This window comes from Notolepis coatsorum (assembly GCF_963971535.1).
Source record: "Notolepis coatsorum genome assembly, contig: SCAFFOLD_260, whole genome shotgun sequence".
NCBI classification, from domain to species: domain Eukaryota; kingdom Metazoa; phylum Chordata; class Actinopteri; order Aulopiformes; family Paralepididae; genus Notolepis; species Notolepis coatsorum.
In genome coordinates, this window is record NW_028170097.1 from 86625 (window position 1) to 112190 (window position 25566).

Sequence of the window (25566 nt, forward strand, 5' to 3'; positions counted from 1 at the left end):
CTGCAGTGTCCCCTGTGTGAGACGTCGTGCCATCTACATCCTACCACCTACTGCTGCGTCCCCTGTGTGAGACGTTGTGCCATCTACATCCTACCACCTACTGCAGCGTCCCCTGTGTGAGACGTTGTGCCATCTACATCCTACCATCTAATGCAGCGTCCCCTGTGTGAGACGTTGTGCCATCTACATCCTACCACCTACTGCCGTGTCCCCTGTGTGAGACGTTGTGCCATCTACATCCTACCACCTACTGCCTCCCCTGTGTGAGATGTTGTGCCATCTACATCCTACCACCTACTGCAGCGTCCCCTGTGTGAGACGTTGTGCCATCTACATCCTACCACCTACTGCCGCGTCCCCTGTGTGAGACGTTGTGCCATCTACATCCTACCACCTACTGCCGCGTCCCCTGTGAGACGTTGTGCCATCTACATCCTACCACCTACTGCAGCGTCCCCTGTGTGAGACGTCGTGCCATCTACATCCTACCACCTACTGCAGCGTCCCCTGTGTGAGACGTTGTGCCATCTACATCCTACCACCTACTGCAGCGTCCCCTGTGAGACGTCCTGCCATCTACATCCTACCACCTACTGCAGCGTCCCCTGTGTGAGACGTTGTGCCATCTACATCCTACCACCTACTGCCGCGTCCCCGGGGTGAGACGTCGTGCCATCTACATCCTACCACCTACTGCAGCGTCCCCTGTGTGAGACGTCGTGCCATCTACATCCTACCATCTACTGCCGCGTCCCCTGTGAGACGTTGTGCCATCTACATCCTACCACCTACTGCCACGTCCCCTGTGTGAGACGTCCTGCCATCTACATCCTACCACCTACTGCAGCGTCCCGTGTGAGACGTCGTGCCATCTACATCCTACCACCTACTGCAGCGTCCCCTGTGTGAGACGTTGTGCCATCTACATCCTACCACCTACTGCAGCGTCCCCTGTGAGACGTCCTGCCATCTACATCCTACCACCTACTGCAGCGTCCCCTGTGTGAGACGTTGTGCCATCTACATCCTACCACCTACTGCCGCGTCCCCGGGGTGAGACGTCGTGCCATCTACATCCTACCATCTACTGCCGCGTCCCCTGTGAGACGTTGTGCCATCTACATCCTACCACCTACTGCCGCCTCCCCTGTGTGAGACGTCGTGCCATCTACATCCTACCACCTACTGCCGCGTCCCCTGTGTGAGACGTTGTGCCATCTACATCCTACCACCTACTGCAGCGTCCCCTGTGTGAGACGTCGTGCCATCTACATCCTACCATCTACTGCCGCGTCCCCTGTGTGAGACGTCGTGCCATCTACATCCTACCACCTACTGCAGCGTCCCCTGTGTGAGACGTCATACCATCTACATCCTACCACCTACTGCAGCGTCCCCTGTGTGAGACGTCGTGCCATCTACATCCTACCACCTACTGCTGCGTCCCCTGTGTGAGACGTGGTGCCATCTACATCCTACCACCTACTGCCGCGTCCCCTGTGTGAGACGTTGTGCCATCTACATCCTACCACCTACTGCAGCGTCCCCTGTGTGAGACGTCGTGCCATCTACATCCTACCACCTACTGCAGCGTCCCCTGTGTGAGACGTTGTGCCATCTACATCCTACCACCTACTGCCGCGTCCCCTGTGTGAGACGTCGTGCCATCTACATCCTACCACCTACTGCCACGTCCCCTGTGTGAGACGTCCTGCCATCTACATGCTACCACCTACTGCCTCCCCTGTGTGAGACGTCGTGCCATCTACATCCTACCACCTACTGCCGCGTCCCCGGGGTGAGACGTTGTGCCATCTACATCCTACCACCTACTGCCGCGTCCCCTGTGAGACGTTGTGCCATCTACATCCTACCACCTACTGCCGCGTCCCCTGTGTGAGACGTCGTGCCATCTACATCCTACCACCTACTGCCGCGTCCCCTGTGTGAGACGTCGTGCCATCTACATCCTACCACCTACTGCCGCGTCCCCTGTGTGAGACGTTGTGCCATCTACATCCTACCACCTACTGCAGCGTCCCCTGTGTGAGACGTCGTGCCATCTACATCCTACCACCTACTGCCACGTCCCCGGGGTGAGACGTCTGCGTCGTTTTCCTGCTGGGACGTTTTCCTGCTCCTGTGGATATTCCCTGTGTGATCACCGCTTCCGTGCGGTCAAGTTCCCTGTCGGCACCTTTGCCTGGTGAGTCTCTTGACTACCTGAACATTTCCGTGATGTCCTGGATATTTTTTCGATCACCCTTAAAAGGACCAGGGCCCTCATTCATCAACGTGTTCTACGCACAGATTTGTGCTTACCCTGTGCGTACGATAATTTCTAAGCAAAGAGTGGGATTCATCAATTTCAACTTGAACTTGACTCTGTGCTTACGTCTACGCACAGGTCAGACCATGCGTACCTGGCGCCCAGTGGTAGAATATATTATTACAACAAGGAAATGAGCTTCTGTGCATAATAACACTGGCATGTTCTGTACGAACCGTAGTTCATTATAATTCATTGTAAAATAGCAACAGTAGTATAATTATGGTCAAAACCCTATAAATAGCATTTGGAATAATAGATCTTTCTCTCAGAATGAATGCAGCATGGTTTATATAGCGTTATCGGAATATACGGGGTGTAGGCTACTGACTGACTGCGCTCCGCGTAGCTTGATTGATTGATTGAAAAGTTTATTAACAGATTGCAGAATGGGTACAGTACAGTACAGCTCAGTACATACAATTGTTAATTGGGGATGCAGACCAGAGAAAGACTTTCGTCTTGTTTACATCAGGGTCCCCCATTTTCAATTCATCATAAATCATAAAGCTCAACTCGCTATTATTTTGCGCAGACCGCAGAAACACGGGAACGTTTTGATTATATTTAAAAGGCTTTACGTTAAACGAAACAAGTGGAATTTCGAAGCTGTAAGCAGAATACAAGTCATATGAATATAGTGTTCTTCCCCCTTTTTACTGTATAAGAAAGAATAGAAAACGCATTGCAATGACACCAGATAGTGGACAGACTATGTATATGATGGGATTCAAGTTCGCGTTTTTGTTGATCATAGGCATGCTGTCAGAGTATGATATCTTAATCAAACATTCTAGAACATTTGTCGTCACAGATCATGTCCTAATAGAACATAGGCTATGGCATGGATCGTGATATTGTGTGGACTGTTATTATTACTGCGTACCGGTACCACCCATTGTGACAACAGCCTTGTGAGTCCCGCACACAAACATGATGGAATTCAAGTTCATGTATTGAAAGGCAGGCTACATCATACATGTAGTGAGATTCATTGTTCTTGTATATGCTCTCGTATTATTGTTTATATAGGCTACCCAATACTGACATCAAAATAGATTGTAGTATGCCTCTAGAAATCATATGCAGCAGGTAGAAAATTGACGGGAGATCCATCGCGATTTGGAATAAAATTGAGGAGAACTTTAATCCCTGGGTATTAATCAAACAACACGGGAAAAGGCAGTCATATTCCAGCGCGGTATTTATTAGTGTTTGCGCTGCCCAGGCAGCAATGGTTAATAGATATCATATCCGACATCACCGTAAGTGTACACGTCTGTCAGCCTGTCTCATGACACGCTTCCCTCGGCTTAGTCCATTTTTCCACATTTCATGGGTGTATTCCATTACCGTATATGGTTAATCGGGGCGTTTCTGGTATGCAAATACTTAAAACAGTGCACGAGCTCAAACGTAGGATCAAAGTCATATTCATCATGACAGGTGTGCGTAGAGCCTGCGTACGCACGTGTGATGAATCCCGACTTCCCTGTGCGTACACTGGTTCTACATTCCGTGCTTACGTGTGGAAATAGAAATGTTCTACGCACACATTGATGAATGAGGGCCCAGGGCTGCATTTTTTGTTGTTCATGGACTCTAGTGTATTTCACCCTTAAAGGGTCAGTGCTCCCTTTTTTCCCTGTGAAATAAATAATGCCCTGTTTTTTGGCTAACTCTCATACCTAATGTTTGTGGAAGAAAAGTCTGCACACCGTCTAGTGTTCCCAAGTTTTAATGTACTTGAACACAACGTTTCGGCCTGTGGCCTTTTTCAAGTGTCAACGACATGTGAAAAGGGGTGGGGTATATATACATATACAAATTAAAGGTCAAGGTTGAGCCAGGTCAATCAATTAGCCTATAGCAGGGAGGGGCAACTGGCGGCCCGCGGGCCGCATGCGGCCCTCACCGACGTTTCATGCGGCCCCAGGCCAATATAAAAAAAAAAAAAAAAAAAAATTATAATTTTTTTTTATTTATTTATTATTATTTTTTTTTGTATTGTATTCGACTAAGAAGAGTTGGCAGTCGACTATGGCTCCTTTCGATCGATTAGTCGACTATTTGATTAATAGGGGTCAGCCCTAGTGTGGACATATGAAACGCTGTTGAAAGTGCCGTGCAGCAATATGGGGGTTTTGATAAACTGTCGGCTGTTGTTACCGATGGAGCACCGGCAATGAAAGGAAAACGCACAGGATTCGCTGGGCTTCTAAGGCAGAGTGGCGTTGAGTGTCCAATGCTGCACTGCATTATACATCAGGTAAGTTCGCTAACATAATTTCCATCTATTGTGGGTCACTAATAATGACCAATGCGAATCGAGTGTAGTCAAATTATATGCGAGAGTCGTTAAATCGTTTTTCTTTTTTTTTATCTGATATAGGAGGCTCTCTGTGCCAAGAAGCTTGACTATACAGCCATGTTATGGATTTGGTTACCAAGGTTACCAATCTAATTCGTGGAGGCAACAGGTCACTAAACCATAGAAAGTTTGTCTCCTTTTTGGAAGAGATGGACACTGATTATGGCGACTTGCAGCTACACAGAAATCCGATGGCTGAGCCGTCGGAAAGTACAGGAGCGACATTGAAACACTGGAAATGCAATTCAATGATCGGTTTGAAGATTTCAACGGCATGCAGTCACGGATAGCGCTGTTTGCTGGCCCCCTCACCGCTACGGTGTCAGAGCAGCCCCCACCGTTGCAGCTTGAACTGTGCGAGCTACAGTCAGATCCTTTTTTTCAAGCAAAGAGAAATGAGAGGGGAATTTCATTTTGGAAACTGCTACCTGAGCCCCGCTTCCCACTCCTCAGGGACTTTGCCCTCTCTATGGCCAGTATGTTTGGCAATTTCTCAAACATGAAGCACATCAAGTCAAAGGAGAGAAACAGGCTGTCGGATGAAACATTATTTCATCTGATGCAGATTGCATGCACAAACATTGAAGTTGACATTCCTGCTATTGTGCGCCAACAAGAGAGACCACAAGTGTCTCATTAAAGACAGGGGGGGAGGAGATGATGAAGAGGTGTAGAGGGGGGGGGGGGAAGGAGATGATGAAGAGGTGTAGAGAGGGGGGAAGAGATGATGAAGAGGTGTAGAGAGGGGGGGGGAGATGATGGAGAGGTGTAGAGAGGGGACCATTATTATTATTATTATTATTATTATTATTATTATTATTATTATTATTATTATTATTATTATTATTATTATTATTATTATTATTATTATTATTATTATTATTATTATTATTATTATTATTATTATTATTATAACCATTATTGACCCACTGTGGGGCGAGGGTGAATGTCATGCCAGTTTGATAAAGGGTCAATGGGAGGCATGTAGTATTGCACTTTACTTTACTTGCACTTTACTTGTTTACTTTTGTAGTGTTCAGATAACACTAATAACACAAAGACAAAGCAGCATTCCTGCTGCATTTCACTACAACAGTAAATCAAAAGTGCAATAATAAATGATTTTGTTAAATGTATACACTTTTATCCTGCTACTAAACAAAACATTCCTGAGTGCTTCATATCCATAACATGCATTTCAGTGTTATAATGTTTTGTTTAGTAGCAGGATAAAAGTTTATACATTTAACAAAATCATTTATTATTGCACTTTTGATTTACTGTGAAATGCAGCAGGAATGCTGCTTTGTGTTTGTTGAGCAGTGGGCTTTAAGTTCATAAATTTATTTTATTAGAAGCCTTAATTATAATTGATCATTTTTGTATATATTTGGGGTTACACAGCAATACTTTTAAATTCAGCTGTTTATAAATTCATAAAGTTGAAATTGCATTACTAAATGCATTTGAAATGGAATAAAAACAAAGTTACAACAAATTATAATTGTTTATATACCTTGTGACTATTAGGGCTATTTGAGTGATGGGGTACTACTGGCGGGACTGCCGATAAACAATGGGGCCCCCCAGATTGATTGTGGACATTTTGTGGCCCTCACCATATACAAAGTTGCCCACCCCTGGCCTATAGGCTACACATTTACAGACCATATTGCAGCTCAAGTGCCTAGAACATATGGTACATAGTAACAATAACAGTAGTACGGTAGTTTAGTAGTTAAATGTGACACACCTTCACATGCCAAAATTGAGAAAATATATAATAAGAAAACTTAAAAAACAGAAAAATTTATTAAAAAAACACAAAATCAGGACAGAATGTGTGTATTTACAGGAAGGGTTTAATGTCAAACTCTTCATTCAGTCCAAGAGGGGCCATAGTCTGCAGGGTGTGAATATGGTAGGTCTCTCTCTGCAAAAGTAGTTTGCCATGGTCTCCTCCTCTCGCTTGTCTCTCTACCTTTTCAATGCCTGTGTATCTTAATGTGCTGATATTGTGTCCTGCCTGTCTAAAGTGTACTGCAACCGGGTTATGTTCATCACCACCTCTGATGTTGCTGCGGTGTTCGCTGATGCGTATTTTGAGTTGCCGGTTGGTTTTACCTACATAGCTCAGGCCACAAGGGCATTAGTAGATGACATGAGTGGAGCTACAGGTGATGAAGCCACAGACTCTGAGGGTTTTACCATTACGTGGATGTGTGTAGGTCTTACTCTTAAGAGTATAGCCACACTGTGCACAGTTACCACACTTATAGTTCCCATCCGGGGTGTTATCTAGGAACGTGGGTCTGTGAGCCGTGGGTGGGCTGTAGATCTCACTAGTTGGTTTCTCAGGTTGGGGGGGCGTTTGTAAACTACGGCAGGAGGTTCCTTGAAAACAGCTTGGAGTTTGGGATCAGAGTTGATGATGTGCCAATGTTTATGTAGGATCTTTTTGAATTCAAAACCTACAGGAGAGTATGTAGTGCAGCACAGTGGGGACTGGTCCTTAGTGGGTCTAATTCTAGGTTGTAGGCATTCGTCCTGTGTGGCCACATCAAAGCAGTTAGCAGCTTTATCTATCCATTCTGTAGTTTATCCTCTCTCCTGGAATCTCCTGCTCAGGTCTGTGGACTGTCTCTGATATAGACTATCAAGACTACAGATTCTCCTGGCTCGGTGAAACTGGCTGACCGGGAGGCTCTTAATGAGGTGGGTGGGATGGAAACTGTCACCCCGTAGTAAGGTGTTTCTGTCAGTAGGTTTACGAAATAAATCAGTATGTATAGTGTTCCCCTCCTTGATAACCAAAACATCTAAGAAGCTGATGCTGCTAGAGCTGGCCTCCAGAGTGAAGTTCAAATTGGAGTTAGCTGCGTTGAGATATTTATGAAATGCCTCCAGTGACTCTTCACTCCCTGTCCAAATAATGAAAATGTCATCAATGTAGCGCTGATATAACAATATGTCTGGGAAGAAAATGTTAACAACAGGGTCCAATATGTATTGATTCTCAAACTGACCCATGTACAGATTAGCATAGTTGGGGGCAATGTGTAGCCTATAGGCTAATTGATTGACCTGGCTCAACCTTGACCTTTAATTTGTATAGGTATATATACCCCACCCCTTTTCACATGTCGTTGACACTTGAAAAAGGCCACAGGCCGAAACGTTGTGTTCAAGTACATTAAAACTTGGGAACACTAAGACTTTTCTTCCACAAACATTATAGATCTAATTCGAGTCTAGCACCCGTGACTACATTTGGGATGTGCGTGAGTCTTTTCTACTACGTAACTCTCATACCTGTCTTGTGTTGTGCTATTGGGGTCGCTAAACAAACCATAACAATTGTACTATTTTACTCTGTCTATTCTATCTTATTCTTTTTATTATTGTCTATTTTTAAAACTGAATCAAACCATAAACAAGGTGGCCTATTGGGATGTTAGATCCTAATGAGAAAAACATATTGTATATGTCTGAACTTTATGTGCTCATTTTATGCCTGTCTTTTTTCGGTTGTAAAGCACTTTAAGCTGCAGTTTCTGTATGAAAGGTGCTAGGGCTGACCCCAATTAGTCAGATAGTCGACTAATCGAACAAAGGGAGCCGTAGTCAACTGCCATCCTCTTAGTCGAATGCAAAAAAATTTATATACTAATTTTTTTTTTTAAATGTATCCACTTTTTCTCCTCTTTTTTCTATTTTTCTCCCATCCCAATTCCACTGTGCCAATTCTCCTCTCCCCTGTCTTGAACGTTGCTCGCATATGCCCCTCCACTGGCCGGTTGTAGGGAGGATAGAAGCCTTGCATCACGTGTCCCCTCCGATACACGAGGAGGCAGCCTGTCACATCATTTCACCTGACAGCGCGGACTCTCATTGGTGAGGTGTAACGTGTGGGAGGCTCACACTACCCCCGCCATTTCCTGTCACTGCTGTGCAGGCGTCCCCCAACCGACCTGTAGGAGTCGCTGTCCACAACGTCCAGATTACCACCCATCGACTTCGACCCGCTAACTCTGCCAATTGAGTTAGTATGACGGCTGGCCCAAGCCGGAGGCAACGCCGACAGCCGGAGTCGAACCCGGTGTCTCTTGCGTTGGTGACAAGCGCAATGTCCGCTGCGCCACCCAGCCGCTCCTATATACTTTATTATTATACATTTCTATCATTCTTTCCGAAAGCAAAAAGGCCTAGAAGTGTGGCTAACACTAATGGCACGCATACCAGAGGCTAACTGCCTAAGAAAACGGGCACAGAGGCACTGAAAGTCTAATGAACACACTAGACTAGACAAATATCAAGATGTATCCATCAGTGGACCAATTGCATGCTTTCGCAGAGGACAAGAAGCCTTCAGTCGACTCCTTCAGACATTAAGCACCCCCCACAGCCCAAATGGAATGATTTTATAATTTATAATATTAATAAAATAATTCCAAAACTATTTCCCCAGTTGACTATCGGCAAATTTTGGCCAATCAAAGTCGACTATACAAATCCTTAGTCAGGGACAGCCCTAAAAGGTGCTCTACAAATAAAGTTATTATTATTATTATTATTATTATTATTATTATTATTATTATTATTATTATTATTATTATTATTATTATTATTATTATTATTATTATTATTATTATTATTATTATTATAATAAAAATAATAATAATAATAATAATAATAATAATAATAATAATAATAATAATAATAATAATAATAATAATAATAATAATAATAATAATAATAATAATAATAATAATAATTATTATTATTATTATTATTATTATTATTATTATTATTATTATTATTATTATTATTATTATTACATTCACATGACTCATAGGATTCAATAACATTTTAGGGCACCGTCATTTTCTTAGAAAGCTATGAATGCACGTCGTTCAGAAGTTTTTTATCACTTATATATTTCAAACCTATTTCAGTTCTTGTAGTGGTATTTCTACATATTACTTCAGTTCTTGTAGTGGTATTTCTACATATTATTTCAGATCTTGTAGTGGTATTTCTACATATTACTTCAGATCTTGTAGTGGTATTTCTACATATTATTTCAGATCTTGTAGTGGTATTTCTACATATTATTTCAGTTCTTGTAGTGGTATTTCTACATATTATTTCAGATCTTGTAGTGGTATTTTTACATATTATTTCAGTTATTGTAGTGGTATTTTTACATATTATTTCAGTTCTTGTAGTGGTATTTCTACATATTATTTCAGATCTTGTAGTGGTATTTTTACATATTATTTCAGTTCTTGTTGTGAGGTTTTTGTCCTTTGCTCACTTACTCGCTCTTTTCCTTTAAGCCTACTCGCTCTGTTTTCCATTTGTTTTCTGTTAATCATTTCATTCCCCTATTCACACGCTTCTTCCCAGAGACGTCGTTGATTGGTTCTCCCCCGTCCACACGCTTTTCAATCACATCCCTCAGCTGTCACTGCTTGTCAATCAAGCATTCCCGTATTATTTATACCCTGTTTCTCCATTCAAGTTTTGTTGGATCGTTTTGATATTTCTGTTGCATTCGCCGTTCCTGCTGCCTGCTGTTGTTTCCCTGTGCTTTGCCTCCAGGATATTCAAGAAGCATTCCTCTTGGACACCCTTTCCCCGTGGCGACGCGCTCGCTCCGTTCTGTTCCAACGCTCTTTACGCACAACGCCTGGGTGAGTTTTATGACTGTCTTTGATCCAATTCCGTTTTTCGTGTGTTTATATAACAATGAAGATTTCCAGCTTTTTATCAGACAGTCACTCACCCAGCGTTTGCCTTTTTTGGATTGTTTCATTGGGATAATATTTTGGCCTAACATCTCCCACTGTGTGTTTACACACCGAAGATATTATCACATTGGATTGTATTTTGGACTTCGCTCACAGTGTTTATTTTGCACCGAAGATATCTATCACTTGGGATTGTGTTTGGAACGTTACTCACAGTGTGTATTTACACCGAAGATTCAGTCACTTGGATAACTTTGTTTTCGGGTACAAGTCACCTCTCCTGTTCACCTGCTCTGTTCCACCTGCACTCGAGTTAACTCGCTCCCTCTCTCTCTCTCGGTCCCGCACCACTTCGGAGATTCTGCCGAGAGAAGTCTGCAGAGCGGCTCTGACGTCAGCGTCTGCTTCCCCTGACTACCATCCCGGGAGAAGCTGCAGAGCAGCAACATTCACCCTTGCTTGTATTCCAGTCTTTGTTTGAACTCTTCCGAGTCTGTGCTGTTTATTTAGTCTTAATAAACAAGCCCTTGTTTTTGGCAACTCTGAATCCTACTCTCTTGTGTCGTTGCGTTTGGGGTCGGTGTCAAACCATAACATTACGATCCAACCAAAATGACGACCCCAGCCGACACAGAGAGGGTCAGAACCGCACTTGCTAATCAAATCGAGTTGACCAGCGATCACAGTCACCAACTAAAGAGGGCTGCGGCTGCGGTGCAGGATCCCAGGGAACAGGTCCTGCCTATTCAAGGGTCACTGGACGCTCTGGCGGGACAACAGTCTGGTATTCTCGTTCAGCTTCACTCGCTGAGCGACACCGTTAATGCTTTACTTCCCTCACATCCTTCAGGAGCATTCCCCGCAGCCCCAGCAGATCCCGCACCTCGGGAACCCCGTCTCTCCGTCCCACGGCTGTTCGACGGCAATCCCGAGGAGTGTGCCACATTCATCATGCAATGTGAGTTGGTTTTCCGTCATCAACCAAGCCGTTTTACTGCTAGAGGGTCCCAAGTGGCCTATATGACGAACTTGCTTTCAGGCCATGCTGCCCAGTGGGTCACTTCCTCCTGGGCAATGGATGCAGATTTTGTTTTCTCCTATCCAGACTTCGTGGCGGAGCTCCGCAGAGTGTTCCACCATCCAGCCCGAGGTCTGGACCCTGGAGCCCGGTTGGGGACCTTCCGACAGGGGAGCGGCAGGGTAACTGACTACGTCCTGGAGTTTCGACTGGCGGCGGTGGAGAGTGGATGGAACGACCCTGCACTTCGCCTAACCTTCTTGAGGGGGCTCAGTGACGCAGTCCGGAACCAGCTCGCTACCCGGGAGGTGCCCGACTCCCTCGAGGACCTGTTTAGCCTCGTCATCCGCATCGACGGACGCCTCCAGGAGAGAAGGCGCAAGAGGACCCGACTGTTACCTCCTGAGGTACCCCGGATTCCCCGGACGCATGACGTCACTCCTGGTCGCCCTGTCCTCAACACAACTGGTGGTAGCGGGCCCTCCCGTTCGGTTCGCGAGGAGGAACCCATGCAGCTGGGTCGCTCTCATCTGAGCCAGGCGGAGCGTGAGGCAAGGCTCAGGTCCGGTCTCTGCCTCTACTGCGGAGGGGAGGGACACCGAATCGCCGACTGCCCCACCCGGCCAAAAGATCAGGCTCGCCGAGACCCCGGGAAGTCCTGGTGAGCCGTTTTTCCCATTCCCAGAGCCGCGCACCACCTGACCATCTGATGAGCGTCACCCTGGCCTGGGGGGACCAACGAGCCACGGTGGAGGCCCTCATCGACTCTGGGGCAGACGAGAATTTCCTCGACTTCGAGTTTGCTACCCGAGCCAACATTCCACTTGAGGACCTTGTGAGGCCCTTGGAGATCTTTTCGTTGGACCAACACCGCCTGGCCGACATCTCTCAACGCACCGGCCCAGTCGTGCTGACCATCGCTGGGAACCACGTTGAGAGAATCCAGTTCCTCATCACCCAATCCCCCCTTGTCCCGGTGGTCCTGGGTAGGCCCTGGCTCGCGCTGCACGAGCCCCACATCGCCTGGTCCTCCGGTACCATCAAGGGCTGGAGCTCCTCCTGTCACGCCCTGTGTCTGCAGGCGGCGTCCTGTCCCCCGCCCCGGAGGCCCGCTGGTGAGTCGCCTCCGGACCTCTCGTCCATACCTCCCGAGTACCACGACCTCTTGGAGGTTTTCAGTAAATCCAGGGCTCAGGCCCTTCCACCTCACCGCCCCTATGACTGCGCCATCGACCTCCGCCAAGGGGCTCCCCTTCCCGGCAGCCGCCTCTACAGTCTGACCGTTCCGGAGAAGAAGGCGATGGATCTCTACATCTCTTAGTCATTGGAAGCAGGACTCATTCGGCCTTCCTCCTCCCCGGTGGCGGCCGGTTTCTTCTTTGTTGGTAAGAAGGATGGGGACCTGCGACCCTGCATCGACTATCGCCAGCTCAACGAGATCACCATCAAGAACAAGTACCCTCTACCTCTCATGAACTCCACCTTCGAGCCACTGACCCAGGCCTCCGTCTTCACCAAGCTGGACCTCCGGAGTGCCTACCATCTTGTCCGTATCCGTGAGGGCGATGAATGGAAGACCGCCTTCAAGACCCCCAGGGGCCACTACGAGTACCTAGTGATGCCGTTCGGCCTCACCAACGCCCCGGCGGTATTCCAGGCACTCATGAACGACGTCCTTCGTGACATGCTGGAGGTGTTCGTGGTGGTGTACCTGGACGACATTCTCATCTTCTCCAGGACCCTCGAGGAACACATCCAGCATGTCCGCCGTGTGCTGGAGCGCCTCCTCTACAATCGGCTCTTCGTCAAGGCGGAGAAGTGCCGTTTCCACTCCGACTCCGTCGACTACCTGGGCTTCATCGTTGAGAAGGGCTTGACCCGAGCGGATCCTCGCAAGATCCAAGCTGTGGAGGATTGGCCCGAACCCACCACTCGGAAGGAGTTACAGAGTTTCCTCGGGTTCGCCAACTTCTACCGAAGGTTCATCCGGAACTACAGTCAGGTGGCGGAGCCACTTACCAAGCTGACCTCCCCCGCTCTGCCGTTCGACTGGTCCCCAGCGGCATGTGCTGCGTTCCGCTCCCTCAAGAAGAGGTTCACTTCCGCCCCTATCCTGCTCCACCCTGACCCCAAGAGACAGTTCATTGTGGAGGTGGACGCCTCGGATACTGGCCTGGGCGCTGTCCTATCCCAACGTTCTCTTTCGGACCAGAAGGTACATCCTTGCGCCTTCTACTCGCGTCGTTTCCTCCCTGCCGAGAGGAACTACGACACCGGCAATCGGGAGCTGCTGGCGGTCGTGGCTGCGTTGGAGGAGTGGCGTCATTGGTGCCGATGAGCCTTTTACCATCTGGACGGACCACAAGAACCTGACGTTCATCCGCGCTTCCAGGCGCCTCAACGGTCGGCAGGCGAGATGGGCCAGTTTCCTCAGTCGGTTCGACTTCTCGCTGACCTTCCGCCCCGGTTCCCGCAACACGAAGGCCGACTCCCTGTCCCGGTTACACTCCAAGGGGGCTCCACCCTCTGAGGACCCTACTCCCATCCTCCCGGAGGCCCGAGTGGTTGGAGCCATCACCTTGGGCATCGAGGGTGTGGTTAGGCGTGCCCTACGCTTCCAGCGTGCTCCAAGCAACGTTCCTATTCATCGTCTCTTCGTCCCCGACTCTGTCCGGTCCCGGGTACTGCTTTGGGGCCATACCAGCCAGTTCGCCTGCCACCCTGGCGTCCATCGCACGTTCTCCTTCCTGGCTCGTCGTTTCTGGTGGCCCACCATGCGGAACGACGTCAAGGAGTTCGTATTGGCCTGCGCGGTCTGTGCCCGCAGCAAGGCCTCTCACCAGGCACCCTCCGGGCTCTTACAGCCACTTCCCGTTCCAAGCCGTCCTTGGTCACATGTGGCGCTAGACTTTTTCACAGGTCTTCCCTCCTCCCAGGGGAACACCTGCCTTCTGACCGTGGTGGATCGATTCAGCAAGGGAGTTCACCTCGTGGCCCTTTCCAAGCTTCCCTCGGCGGCCGAGACGGCGGACCTCCTGACTCACCACGTGTTCCGCCTTCATGGGTTTCCCCAGGACATCGTCTCTGACCGGGGGCCCCAGTTCACCTCTCAGGTATGGCGGGCCTTTTGCAAGGGATTGGGGGCGACGGTCAGTCTTTCCTCTGGTTATCATCCCCAGACTAACGGACAGACGGAGAGGATGAACCAGAGCGTGAAGTCTGCTCTTCGGTGTGTGGCAGCTGAGAGACCGGCATCCTGGAGCCGTTTCCTTCCCTGGGTTGAATACTCCATCAATTCAATGGTCAGTTCCGCCACCGGCCTCTCACCCTTTGAGGTTTCCCTGGGCTACCAACCCCCTCTTTTCCCCACACAGGAGGCGGAAGTGGCAGTTCCCTCCGTGCAGGACCACCTCGACCGCTGCCGACGAGTTTGGGAGATCACCAGGACCGCGCTGCTCCGGACATCTGAGCGCGCCTGTCGTGGTGCCGACCGGCGCCGGGTTCCTGCGCCGACTTACCGCCCTGGGCAGAGGGTGTGGCTCTCCGCAAGGGACCTCCCGCTACGGTCCTCGGCCAAGAAGCTCAACCCCCGTTTCGTCGGACCTTTCGAGGTCCTGAAGGTACTCAGTCCGGCGGCCCTACGCCTGAAACTTCCTGCGTCCATGCACATTCACCCCGTGTTCCATGTCTCCCGGGTTAAGCCCGTCTCCCTCAGTCCCCTTATGCCTCCAGCTCCTGATCCACCGCCTCCCGTGTTGGTGGATGGTCACCCCCAGTGGCAGGTCCGCCGGTTGATGGGCGTTCGTCGGCGGGGCCGGGGGTTCCAATACCTGGTGGACTGGGAGGGTTACGGCCCTGAGGAGCGTAGCTGGGTCTCCCGGCAGCTCATCGTGGATCCCGGCTTGATCACTGACTTCCATCGTGCCCATCCTGACGAGCCGGGTCGGCCTGGTCGCCGGGTGGCTCCCGTGGAGGGGGGGGTACTGTGAGGTTTTTGTCCTTTGCTCACTTACTCGCTCTTTTCCTTTAAGCCTACTCGCTCTGTTTTCCATTTGTTTTCTGTTAATCATTTCATTCCCCTATTCACACGCTTCTTCCCAGAGACGTCGTTGATTGGTTCTCCCCCGTCCACACGCTTTTCAATCACATCCCTCAGCTGTCACTGCTTGTCAATCAAGCATTCCCGTATTATTTATACCCCGTTTCCCCATTCAAGTTTTGTTGGATCGTTTTGATATTTCTGTTGCATTCGCCGTTCCTGCTGCCTGCTGTTGTTTCCCTGTGCTTTGCCTCCAGGATATTCAAGATGCATTCCTCTTGGACACCCTTTCCCCGTGGCGACGCGCTCGCTCCGTTCTGTTCCAACGCTCTTTACGCACAACGCCTGGGTGAGTTTTATGACTGTCTTTGATCCAATTCCGTTTTTCGTGTGTTTATATAACACTGAAGATTTCCAGCTTTTTATCAGACAGTCACTCACCCAGCGTTTGCCTTTTTTGGATTGTTTCATTGGGATAATATTTTGGCCTAACATCTCCCACTGTGTGTTTACACACCGAAGATATTATCACATTGGATTGTATTTTGGACTTCGCTCACAGTGTTTATTTTGCACCGAAGATATCTATCACTTGGGATTGTGTTTGGAACGTTACTCACAGTGTGTATTTACACCGAAGATTCAGTCACTTGGATAACTTTGTTTTCGGGTACAAGTCACCTCTCCTGTTCACCTGCTCTGTTCCACCTGCACTCTGAGTTAACTCGCTCCCTCTCTCTCTCTCGGTCCCGCACCACTTCGGAGATTCTGCCGAGAGAAGTCTGCAGAGCGGCTCTGACGTCAGCGTCTGCTTCCCCTGACTACCATCCCGGGAGAAGCTGCAGAGCAGCAACATTCACCCTTGCTTGTATTCCAGTCTTTGTTTGAACTCTTCCGAGTCTGTGCTGTTTATTTAGTCTTAATAAACAAGCCCTTGTTTTTGGCAACTCTGAATCCTACTCTCTTGTGTCGTTGCGTTTGGGGTCGGTGTCAAACCATAACACTTGTAGTGGTATTTCTACATATGACTTCAGTTCTTGTAGTGGTATTTCTACATATTACTTCAGTTCTTGTAGTGGTATTTCTACATATTACTTCAGTTCTTGTAGTGGTATTTCTACATATTACTTCAGATCTTGTAGTGGTATTTTTACATATTATTTCAGTTCTTGTAGTGGTATTTCTACATATTATTTCAGTTCTTGTAGTGGTATTTCTACATATTATTTAGGTTCTTGTAGTGGTATTTCTACATATTACTTCAGTTCTTGTAGTGGTATTTTTACATATGACTTCAGATCTTGTAGTGGTATTTCTACATATTATTTCAGTTCTTGTAGTGGTATTTCTACATATTACTTCAGATCTTGTAGTGGTATTTCTACATATTATTTCAGTTCTTGTAGTGGTATTTCTACATATTATTTCAGTTCTTGTAGTGGTATTTCTACATATTATTTCAGATCTTGTAGTGGTATTTCTACATATTATTTCAGATCTTGTAGTGGTATTTTTACATATTATTTCAGTTATTGTAGTGGTATTTTTACATATTATTTCAGTTCTTGTAGTGGTATTTCTACATATTATTTCAGATCTTGTAGTGGTATTTCTACATATTATTTCAGATCTTGTAGTGGTATTTCTACATATTACTTCAGTTCTTGTAGTGGTATTTCTACATATTACTTCAGTTCTTGTAGTGGTATTTCTACATATTACTTCAGATCTTGTAGTGGTATTTTTACATATTATTTCAGTTCTTGTAGTGGTATTTCTACATATTATTTCAGTTCTTGTAGTGGTATTTCTACATATTATTTCAGTTCTTGTAGTGGTATTTCTACATATTATTTCAGATCTTGTAGTGGTATTTCTACATATTACTTCAGATCTTGTAGTGGTATTTCTACATATTATTTCAGATCTTGTAGTGGTATTTCTACATATTACTTCAGTTCTTGTAGTGGTATTTCTAATATTATTTCAGTTCTTGTAGTGGTATTTCTACATATTACTTCAGTTCTTGTAGTGGTATTTCTACATATTATTTCAGTTCTTGTAGTGGTATTTCTACATATGATTTCAGATCTTGTAGTGGTATTTCTACATATTATTTCAGTTCTTGTAGTGGTATTTCTACATATGACTTCAGATCTTGTAGTGGTATTTTTAAATATTATTTCAGTTCTTGTAGTGGTATTTCTACATATGATTTCAGATCTTGTAGTGGTATTTCTACATATTATTTCAGTTCTTGTAGTGGTATTTCTACATATGACTTCAGATCTTGTAGTGGTATTTTTAAATATTATTTCAGTTCTTGTAGTGGTATTTCTACATATTATTTCAGATCTTGTAGTGGTATTTCTACATATTACTTCAGTTCTTGTAGTGGTATTTCTACATATTATTTCAGTTCTTGTAGTGGTATTTCTACATATTATTTCAGTTCTTGTAGTGGTATTTCTACATATGACTTCAGATCTTGTAGTGGTATTTCTACATATTATTTCAGTTCTTGTAGTGGTATTTCTACATATTATTTCAGTTCTTGTAGTGGTATTTCTACATATTATTTCAGTTCTTGTAGTGGTATTTCTACATATGACTTCAGATCTTGTAGTGGTATTTCTACATATTATTTCAGATCTTGTAGTGGTATTTCTACATATTACTTCAGTTCTTGTAGTGGTATTTCTACATATTATTTCAGTTCTTGTAGTGGTATTTCTACATATTATTTCAGATCTTGTAGTGGTATTTCTACATATTATTTCAGATCTTGTAGTGGTATTTCTACATATTATTTCAGATCTTGTAGTGGTATTTCTACATATTACTTCAGTTCTTGTAGTGGTATTTCTACATATTACTTCAGTTTTTGTAGTGGTATTTCTACATATTATTTCAGTTCTTGTAGTGGTATTTCTACATATTACTTCAGATCTTGTAGTGGTATTTCTACATATTACTTCAGTTCTTGTAGTGGTATTTCTACATATTACTTCAGTTCTTGTAGTGGTATTTCTACATATTACTTCAGATCTTGTAGTGGTATTTCTACATATGACTTCAGTTCTTGTAGTGGTATTTCTACATATTACTTCAGATCTTGTAGTGGTATTTCTACATATGACTTCAGATCTTGTAGTGGTATTTCTACATATGACTTCAGATCTTGTAGTGGTATCTTGAGGTGAGACGATGAGCATCACCTGGAGCTCCACTCCGTAGCCTGTGTACACCGTGAAGCACCACCACTGTACCTGGAGCTCCACTCCGTAGCCTGCGTACACCGTGAAGCACCACTGTACCTGGAGCTCCACTCCGTAGCCTGTGTACACCGTGAAGCACCACCACTGTACCTGGAGCTCCACTCCGTAGCCTGTGTACACCGTGAAGCACCACCACTGTACCTGGAGCTCCACTCCGTAGCCTGTGTACACCGTGAAGCACCACTACTGTACCTGGAGCTCCACTCCGTAGCCTGTGTACACTGTGAAGCACCACTGTACCTGGAGCTCCACTCCGTAGCCTGTGTACACTGTGAAGCACCACCACTGTACCTGGAGCTCCACTCCGTAGCCTGTGTACACTGTGAAGCACCACCACTGTACCTGGAGCTCCACTCCGTAGCCTGTGTACACCGTGAAGCACCACCACTGTACCTGGAGCTCCACTCCGTAGCCTGTGTACACCGTGAAGCACCACTACTGTACCTGGAGCTCCACTCCGTAGCCTGTGTACACCGTGAAGCACCACCACTGTACCTGGAGCTCCACTCCGTAGCCTGTGTACACCGTGAAGCACCACCACTGTACCTGGAGCTCCACTCTGTAGCCTGTGTACACCGTGAAGCACCACCACTGTACCTGGAGCTCCACTCTGTAGCCTGTGTACACCGTGAAGCACCACTACTGTACCTGGAGCTCCACTCCGTAGCCTGTGTACACCGTGAAGCACCACCACTGTACCTGGAGCTCCACTCCGTAGCCTGTGTACACCGTGAAGCACCACTACTGTACCTGGAGCTCCACTCCGTAGCCTGTGTACACCGTGAAGCACCACCACTGTACCTGGAGCTCCACTCCGTAGCCTGTGTACACTGTGAAGCACCACTACTGTACCTGGAGCTCCACTCCGTAGCCTGTGTACACCGTGAAGCACCACTACTGTACCTGGAGCAGCGTTTCCGTTAGCCGGTAATTACCGGTATTTGACTGGCAAAATATGTTGAAGTCCGAATATTTAAATATCTCCGGTCATAATGTCCGGTGGAAATAATTCCTCTAAGCACAATTTTATTATTTGAATTGTATTAAAATAGGCTAAAATTAAATAGCCTATGCGATGAACGAAACAATCATTACATTTGTTTCATTGTGCTTCGCTCTAATAAAGCGCGGATGGCGCCGCTCGGATGTGAATCTTTTTTTTTCTTTTTTTGAGCCTGTCTCGACAAACAGCTATACGAGCGAGAGAGAGAGATGGCCAAACAAGCTAAACCTAACAAATATTTCATGAAACCAAGCACAAGCAGGTCTAATAATAATGACATTGACAACGAAGATGAGTCTTCTGAAGTCACAGAGACCGCCGATGCTCCCGCGGAAAATAAACAAATGTCGAGCGTTCAGGCGGCGGCCCGAGTGGAAAGTTAAATTCTCCTGGCTGAGGTACGACATTATAGTCTAGTAGTCTAGCGTCTATGATGTACGAGAGATAACATTGATTGAACGTACACAAAGTACACTTTATTGATTGAACCACAAAGAGCATCCCCAGTCTGCTGCTACCGTTGCGAGCCTCGCAGAAGTCCACCTGTTCCAATGCAATGGGGATCTAGTCGCAGGTACAAAACGGATAGGCAGAACGAGACGGGGTGAGTAAGTGTTGACATTTTTTAATCATAATGCAACTGTTGGTTGACTGCCGTGTCACATAGTAATGCATATAATTGATTATAACTAAATGTAGGCTATAATGAAATCAACAAACGCATTACGAGCATGTGGCTCGTCCTCTCGCTCTCTGCATGCAAACGAGGCAATGTGATGATCAACTACAGTTTGCTGTGTGTGAAGTTGAACATTATGATATGTGTGACGTGTCTGATACAACGAGGTGAAGCGATGTCGACTCGAGATTCATTTGGGGGTGCGTGTGACAGCTGCTGCAGCGGGAGCCTGCAGGGCGGGAGCTTGATGCTGGATCAGCGTATCGCACTAACTTGGGAGGCGAGAGATAGTAATTTGATTCTGCAAATCAATTTCTCATTCTTCGCTTGATGTAATTAATACAAATGTCCAATATAACGGAATTCGTTAGCTCATAAAAATGTGATTATAACAGACTGCTGTTTAAAACTCTGACCGGAATTTCAGGAATATGTCCGGGGATAGAAATCTTGCAGGACACTCAGACCGGCACAAATATGTTCTAACGGAAACGCTGACCTGGAGCTCCACTCCGTAGCCTGTTTACACCGTGAAGCACCACCACTGTACCTGGAGCTCCACTCCGTAGCCTGTGTACACCGTGAAGCACCACTACTGTACCTGGAGCTCCACTCCGTAGCCTGTGTACACCGTGAAGCACCACTACTGTACCTGGAGCTCCACTCCGTAGCCTGCGTACACCGTGAAGCACCACTACTGTACCTGGAGCTCCACTCCGTAGCCTGCGTACACCGTGAAGCACCACTACTGTACCTGGAGCTCCACTCCGTAGCCTGTGTACACCGTGAAGCACCACTACTGTACCTGGAGCTCCACTCCGTAGCCTGTTTACACCGTGAAGCACCACCACTGTACCTGGAGCTCCACTCCGTAGCCTGTGTACACCGTGAAGCACCACTACTGTACCTGGAGCTCCACTCCGTAGCCTGTTTACACCGTGAAGCACCACCACTGTACCTGGAGCTCCACTCTGTAGCCTGTGTACACCGTGAAGCACCACCACTGTACCTGGAGCTCTACTCCGTAGCCTGTGTACACCGTGAAGCACCACCACTGTACCTGGAGCTCCACTCCGTATCCTGTGTACACCGTGAAGCACCACTACTGTACCTGGAGCTCCACTCTGTAGCCTGTGTACACCGTGAAGCACCACCACTGTACCTGGAGCTCCACTCCGTAGCCTGTGTACACCGTGAAGCACCACTACTGTACCTGGAGCTTCACTCCGTAGCCTGCGTACACCGTGAAGCACCACCACTGTACCTGGAGCTCCACTCCGTAGCCTGTGTACACCGTGAAGCACCACCACTGTACCTGGAGCTCCACTCCGTAGCCTGTGTACACCGTGAAGCACCACTACTGTACCTGGATCTCCACTCCGTAGCCTGTGTACACCGTGAAGCACCACTACTGTACCTGGAGCTCCACTCCGTAGCCTGTGTACACCGTGAAGCACCACCACTGTACCTGGAGCTCCACTCCGTAGCCGGCGTACACCGTGAAGCACCACCACTGTACCTGGATCTCCACTCCGTAGCCGGCGTACACCGTGAAGCACCACTACTGTACCTGGATCTCCACTCCGTAGCCTGTGTACACCGTGAAGCACCACTACTGTACCTGGATCTCCACTCCGTAGCCTGTGTACACCGTGAAGCACCACTACTGTACCTGGAGCTCCACTCCGTAGCCTGTGTACACCGTGAAGCACCACTACTGTACCTGGATCTCCACTCCGTAGCCTGTGTACACCGTGAAGCACCACCACTGTACCTGGATCTCCACTCCGTAGCCGGCGTACACCGTGAAGCACCACCACTGTACCTGGAGCTCCACTCCGTAGCCTGCGTACACCGTGAAGCACCACTACTGTACCTGGAGCTCCACTCCGTAGCCGGCGTACACCGTGAAGCACCACTACTGTACCTGGATCTCCACTCCGTAGCCGGCGTACACCGTGATGCTGTAGGTACATTCCAGAGGAGAGGAGGACGATGAGGCTGCAGGATCTGGGGACTCCACGATCTCCTCCATCCCTGACAGTGTCGCGTTGCATTGCACTGTAGGAGACATGAAGATAACATAACATGAGTGGTTAAAGAGGAACTCATTTCAGAATGTATACATGTTAATAATAATACTAATAATACATTTTATTTATATAGCGCTTCGCAATGAACCGAAGTCGCTGACAGTAGTTATAGGAGCATAGTAAAAACAAAGTAACAAAAAAGGAACATGAGACCATGGGGGAAACAAAATGGTATTCCCCTGCAGGTCCAAGACCATAAGAATATTAGTGAACATGAACAACTCTCTCCCAAATCCAGACAGATCTATCCGGCTGCAAGCTAGCCTAGCTTAGCACAAAATGGAAGCAGATACGGACCAGCTAGCCTAGCTTAGTACAAAATGGAAGCAGATACGGACCAGCTAGCCTATCTTAGCACAAAATGGAAGCAGATACGGACCAGCTAGCCTATCTTAGCACAAAATGGAAGCAGATACGGACCAGCTAGCCTATCTTAGCACAAAATGGAAGCAGATACAGACAAGCTAGCCTATCTTAGCACAAAATGGAAGCAGATACGGACCAGCTAGACCAGGGGTGGCCAACCAGTCAGAGAGCCACAAAAATGACTGTGGTACCACAAAGAGCCACACCATATACCAGCGTTTCTCAACTTTTTTCTTTTTCAGTCACGGCACCCTTCATGTTTAGGTCTCACCCTCTGGCCTCTGACATTTTTTATTTCTCTTATTTTTTGGGATTATCTCCCACAAACCTGAATGTTATTGCCATAAAACAGAACGCAATTCGTTTCTCTACCTTTCTGTGAACGTCTTGCAAAAAACGGTGTTGCAATACGATGAAAAATGGTGGAGAAATTTACATTATAAAAAAGATGGCAGAATTCAGTACTGTATCTACAAAACCTTCTGTTTAATCATCTTCCCTTTATTCATTTGCTTAGATTTTTCAGGTCTGGTCAATTTTAGCATGGTGTTATTCACAGTCAAAGATAATATATATATTTTTTTAAATAGAATTGATATTCTCCTTTGGTTCATTACAATTTACTCAAGCCTAGTAACAGACACACTATTTCTGACACTGATCCATATATGTCCCTAGATTCAGATACCAAGAACATGCAAATGGTCCATTTAAATAAAATTGTAAATGTTTATTCTACGTCCTTATGGAACGAGTGACATAAAAAAAAAAAAAGTAAAAAATGAAAGAGCCGCACATTGACGGGCAAAGAGCTGCATGCGGCTCGCGAGTCGCGGGTTGGCCTCCCCTGAGCTAGCCTATCTTAGCACAAAATGGAAGCAGATATGCCTAGCTTAAAACTCTGCAAGAGGTGCACAGTAAATTTCGCAGAGTAAATTTTACTCAAACTGAGTACATTTTACTCAAACTGAGTAAGATTGTACTCAGTTTGAGTAACTTGTACTCAGTTTGAGTAAATTGTACTCAGTTTGAGTAAAATGTACTCATTTTGATTAAAGTTGACTCTGCTAAATGTCCTGTGTGTGTGGTCGAGAGTGGTGTCCTGAGAGCGCCCCGTTGACACTAATGTTGAGGCTCTGAAATAATTTAATCTTAATTGAATGAAACGGTACAGGTTCTGTTTTTATAATTGAATTGACGGAATCAAATAAAGCGTTTAACATGTGTGCGGATGGGAAGGAGGGGTAGTATATCCTCCTCTATTGACACGGAGTAAGTGAGGATTATTGGCTTGAGGAGAACCCTCATAATAAATGAGTAGCATCATCTATTCATTTGCCTTCCCCCTTATTCATTTCACTGACAAAAAATCACTATTCAACACTTTTCTTAAGTCGTTCCATTATAGGCATGAAAGCAGGCATTTTAGACAGTTGAATGTGCTTTCATTTGTTAAAAACTGCAACGGTGAGCTTAATTTACCATGACAGTCAGCAAGCGAGCAGTCATTCAAAACCACACGGTCTGCCCTCCTATTGGATAGTGTCTGCTACTACTATTGGATAGTGTCTGTTACTACTATTGGATAGTGTCTGTTACTACTATTGGATAGTGTCTGCTACTACTATTGGATAGTGTCTGTTACTACTATTGGATAGTGTCTGCTACTACTATTGGATAGTGTCTGTTACTACTATTGGATAGTGTCTGTTACTACTATTGGATAGTGTCTGCTACTACTATTGGATAGTGTCTGTTACTACTATTGGATAGTGTCTGCTACTACTATTGGATAGTGTCTGTTACTACTATTGGATAGTGTCTGCTACTACTATTGGATAGTGTATGTTACTACTATTGGATAGTGTATGTTACTACTATTGGATAGTGTCTGCTACTACTATTGGATAGTGTCTGCTACTACTATTGGATAGTGTCTGTTACTACTATTGGATAGTGTCTGCTACTACTATTGGATAGTGTCTGCTACTACTATTGGATAGTGTCTGTTACTACTATTGGATAGTGTCTGTTACTACTATTGGATAGTGTATGTTACTACTATTGGATAGTGTCTGCTACTACTATTGGATAGTGTCTGTTACTACTATTGGATAGTGTCTGTTACTACTATTGGATAGTGTCTGCTACTACTATTGGATAGTGTCTGTTACTACTATTGGATAGTGTCTGCTACTACTATTGGATAGTGTCTGTTACTACTATTGGATAGTGTCTGCTACTACTATTGGATAGTGTATGTTACTACTATTGGATAGTGTATGTTACTACTATTGGATAGTGTCTGCTACTACTATTGGATAGTGTCTGCTACTACTATTGGATAGTGTCTGTTACTACTATTGGATAGTGTCTGCTACTACTATTGGATAGTGTCTGCTACTACTATTGGATAGTGTCTGTTACTACTATTGGATAGTGTCTGTTACTACTATTGGATAGTGTCTGTTACTACTATTGGATAGTGTATGTTACTACTATTGGATAGTGTCTGCTACTACTATTGGATAGTGTCTGTTACTACTATTGGATAGTGTCTGTTACTACTATTGGATAGTGTCTGCTACTACTATTGGATAGTGTCTGTTACTACTATTGGATAGTGTCTGTTACTAC

At 46.1% G+C, this 25566-nt stretch overlaps 1 protein-coding gene across 1 annotated transcript in view; it reads right to left on the bottom strand.

Annotated features, from left to right (window-relative positions):
• Positions 1-25566, bottom strand: part of LOC311248617 (seizure protein 6 homolog) — a gene marked incomplete at both ends in the record, with an annotated part of 127517 nt that overhangs the window by 85737 nt on the left and 16214 nt on the right. The window contains one exon of the mRNA XM_084339475.1: positions 22398-22531. Coding sequence (XP_084195601.1) covers positions 22398-22531 — 134 coding nt within the window. The remainder of the gene's footprint in view (positions 1-22397; positions 22532-25566) is intronic.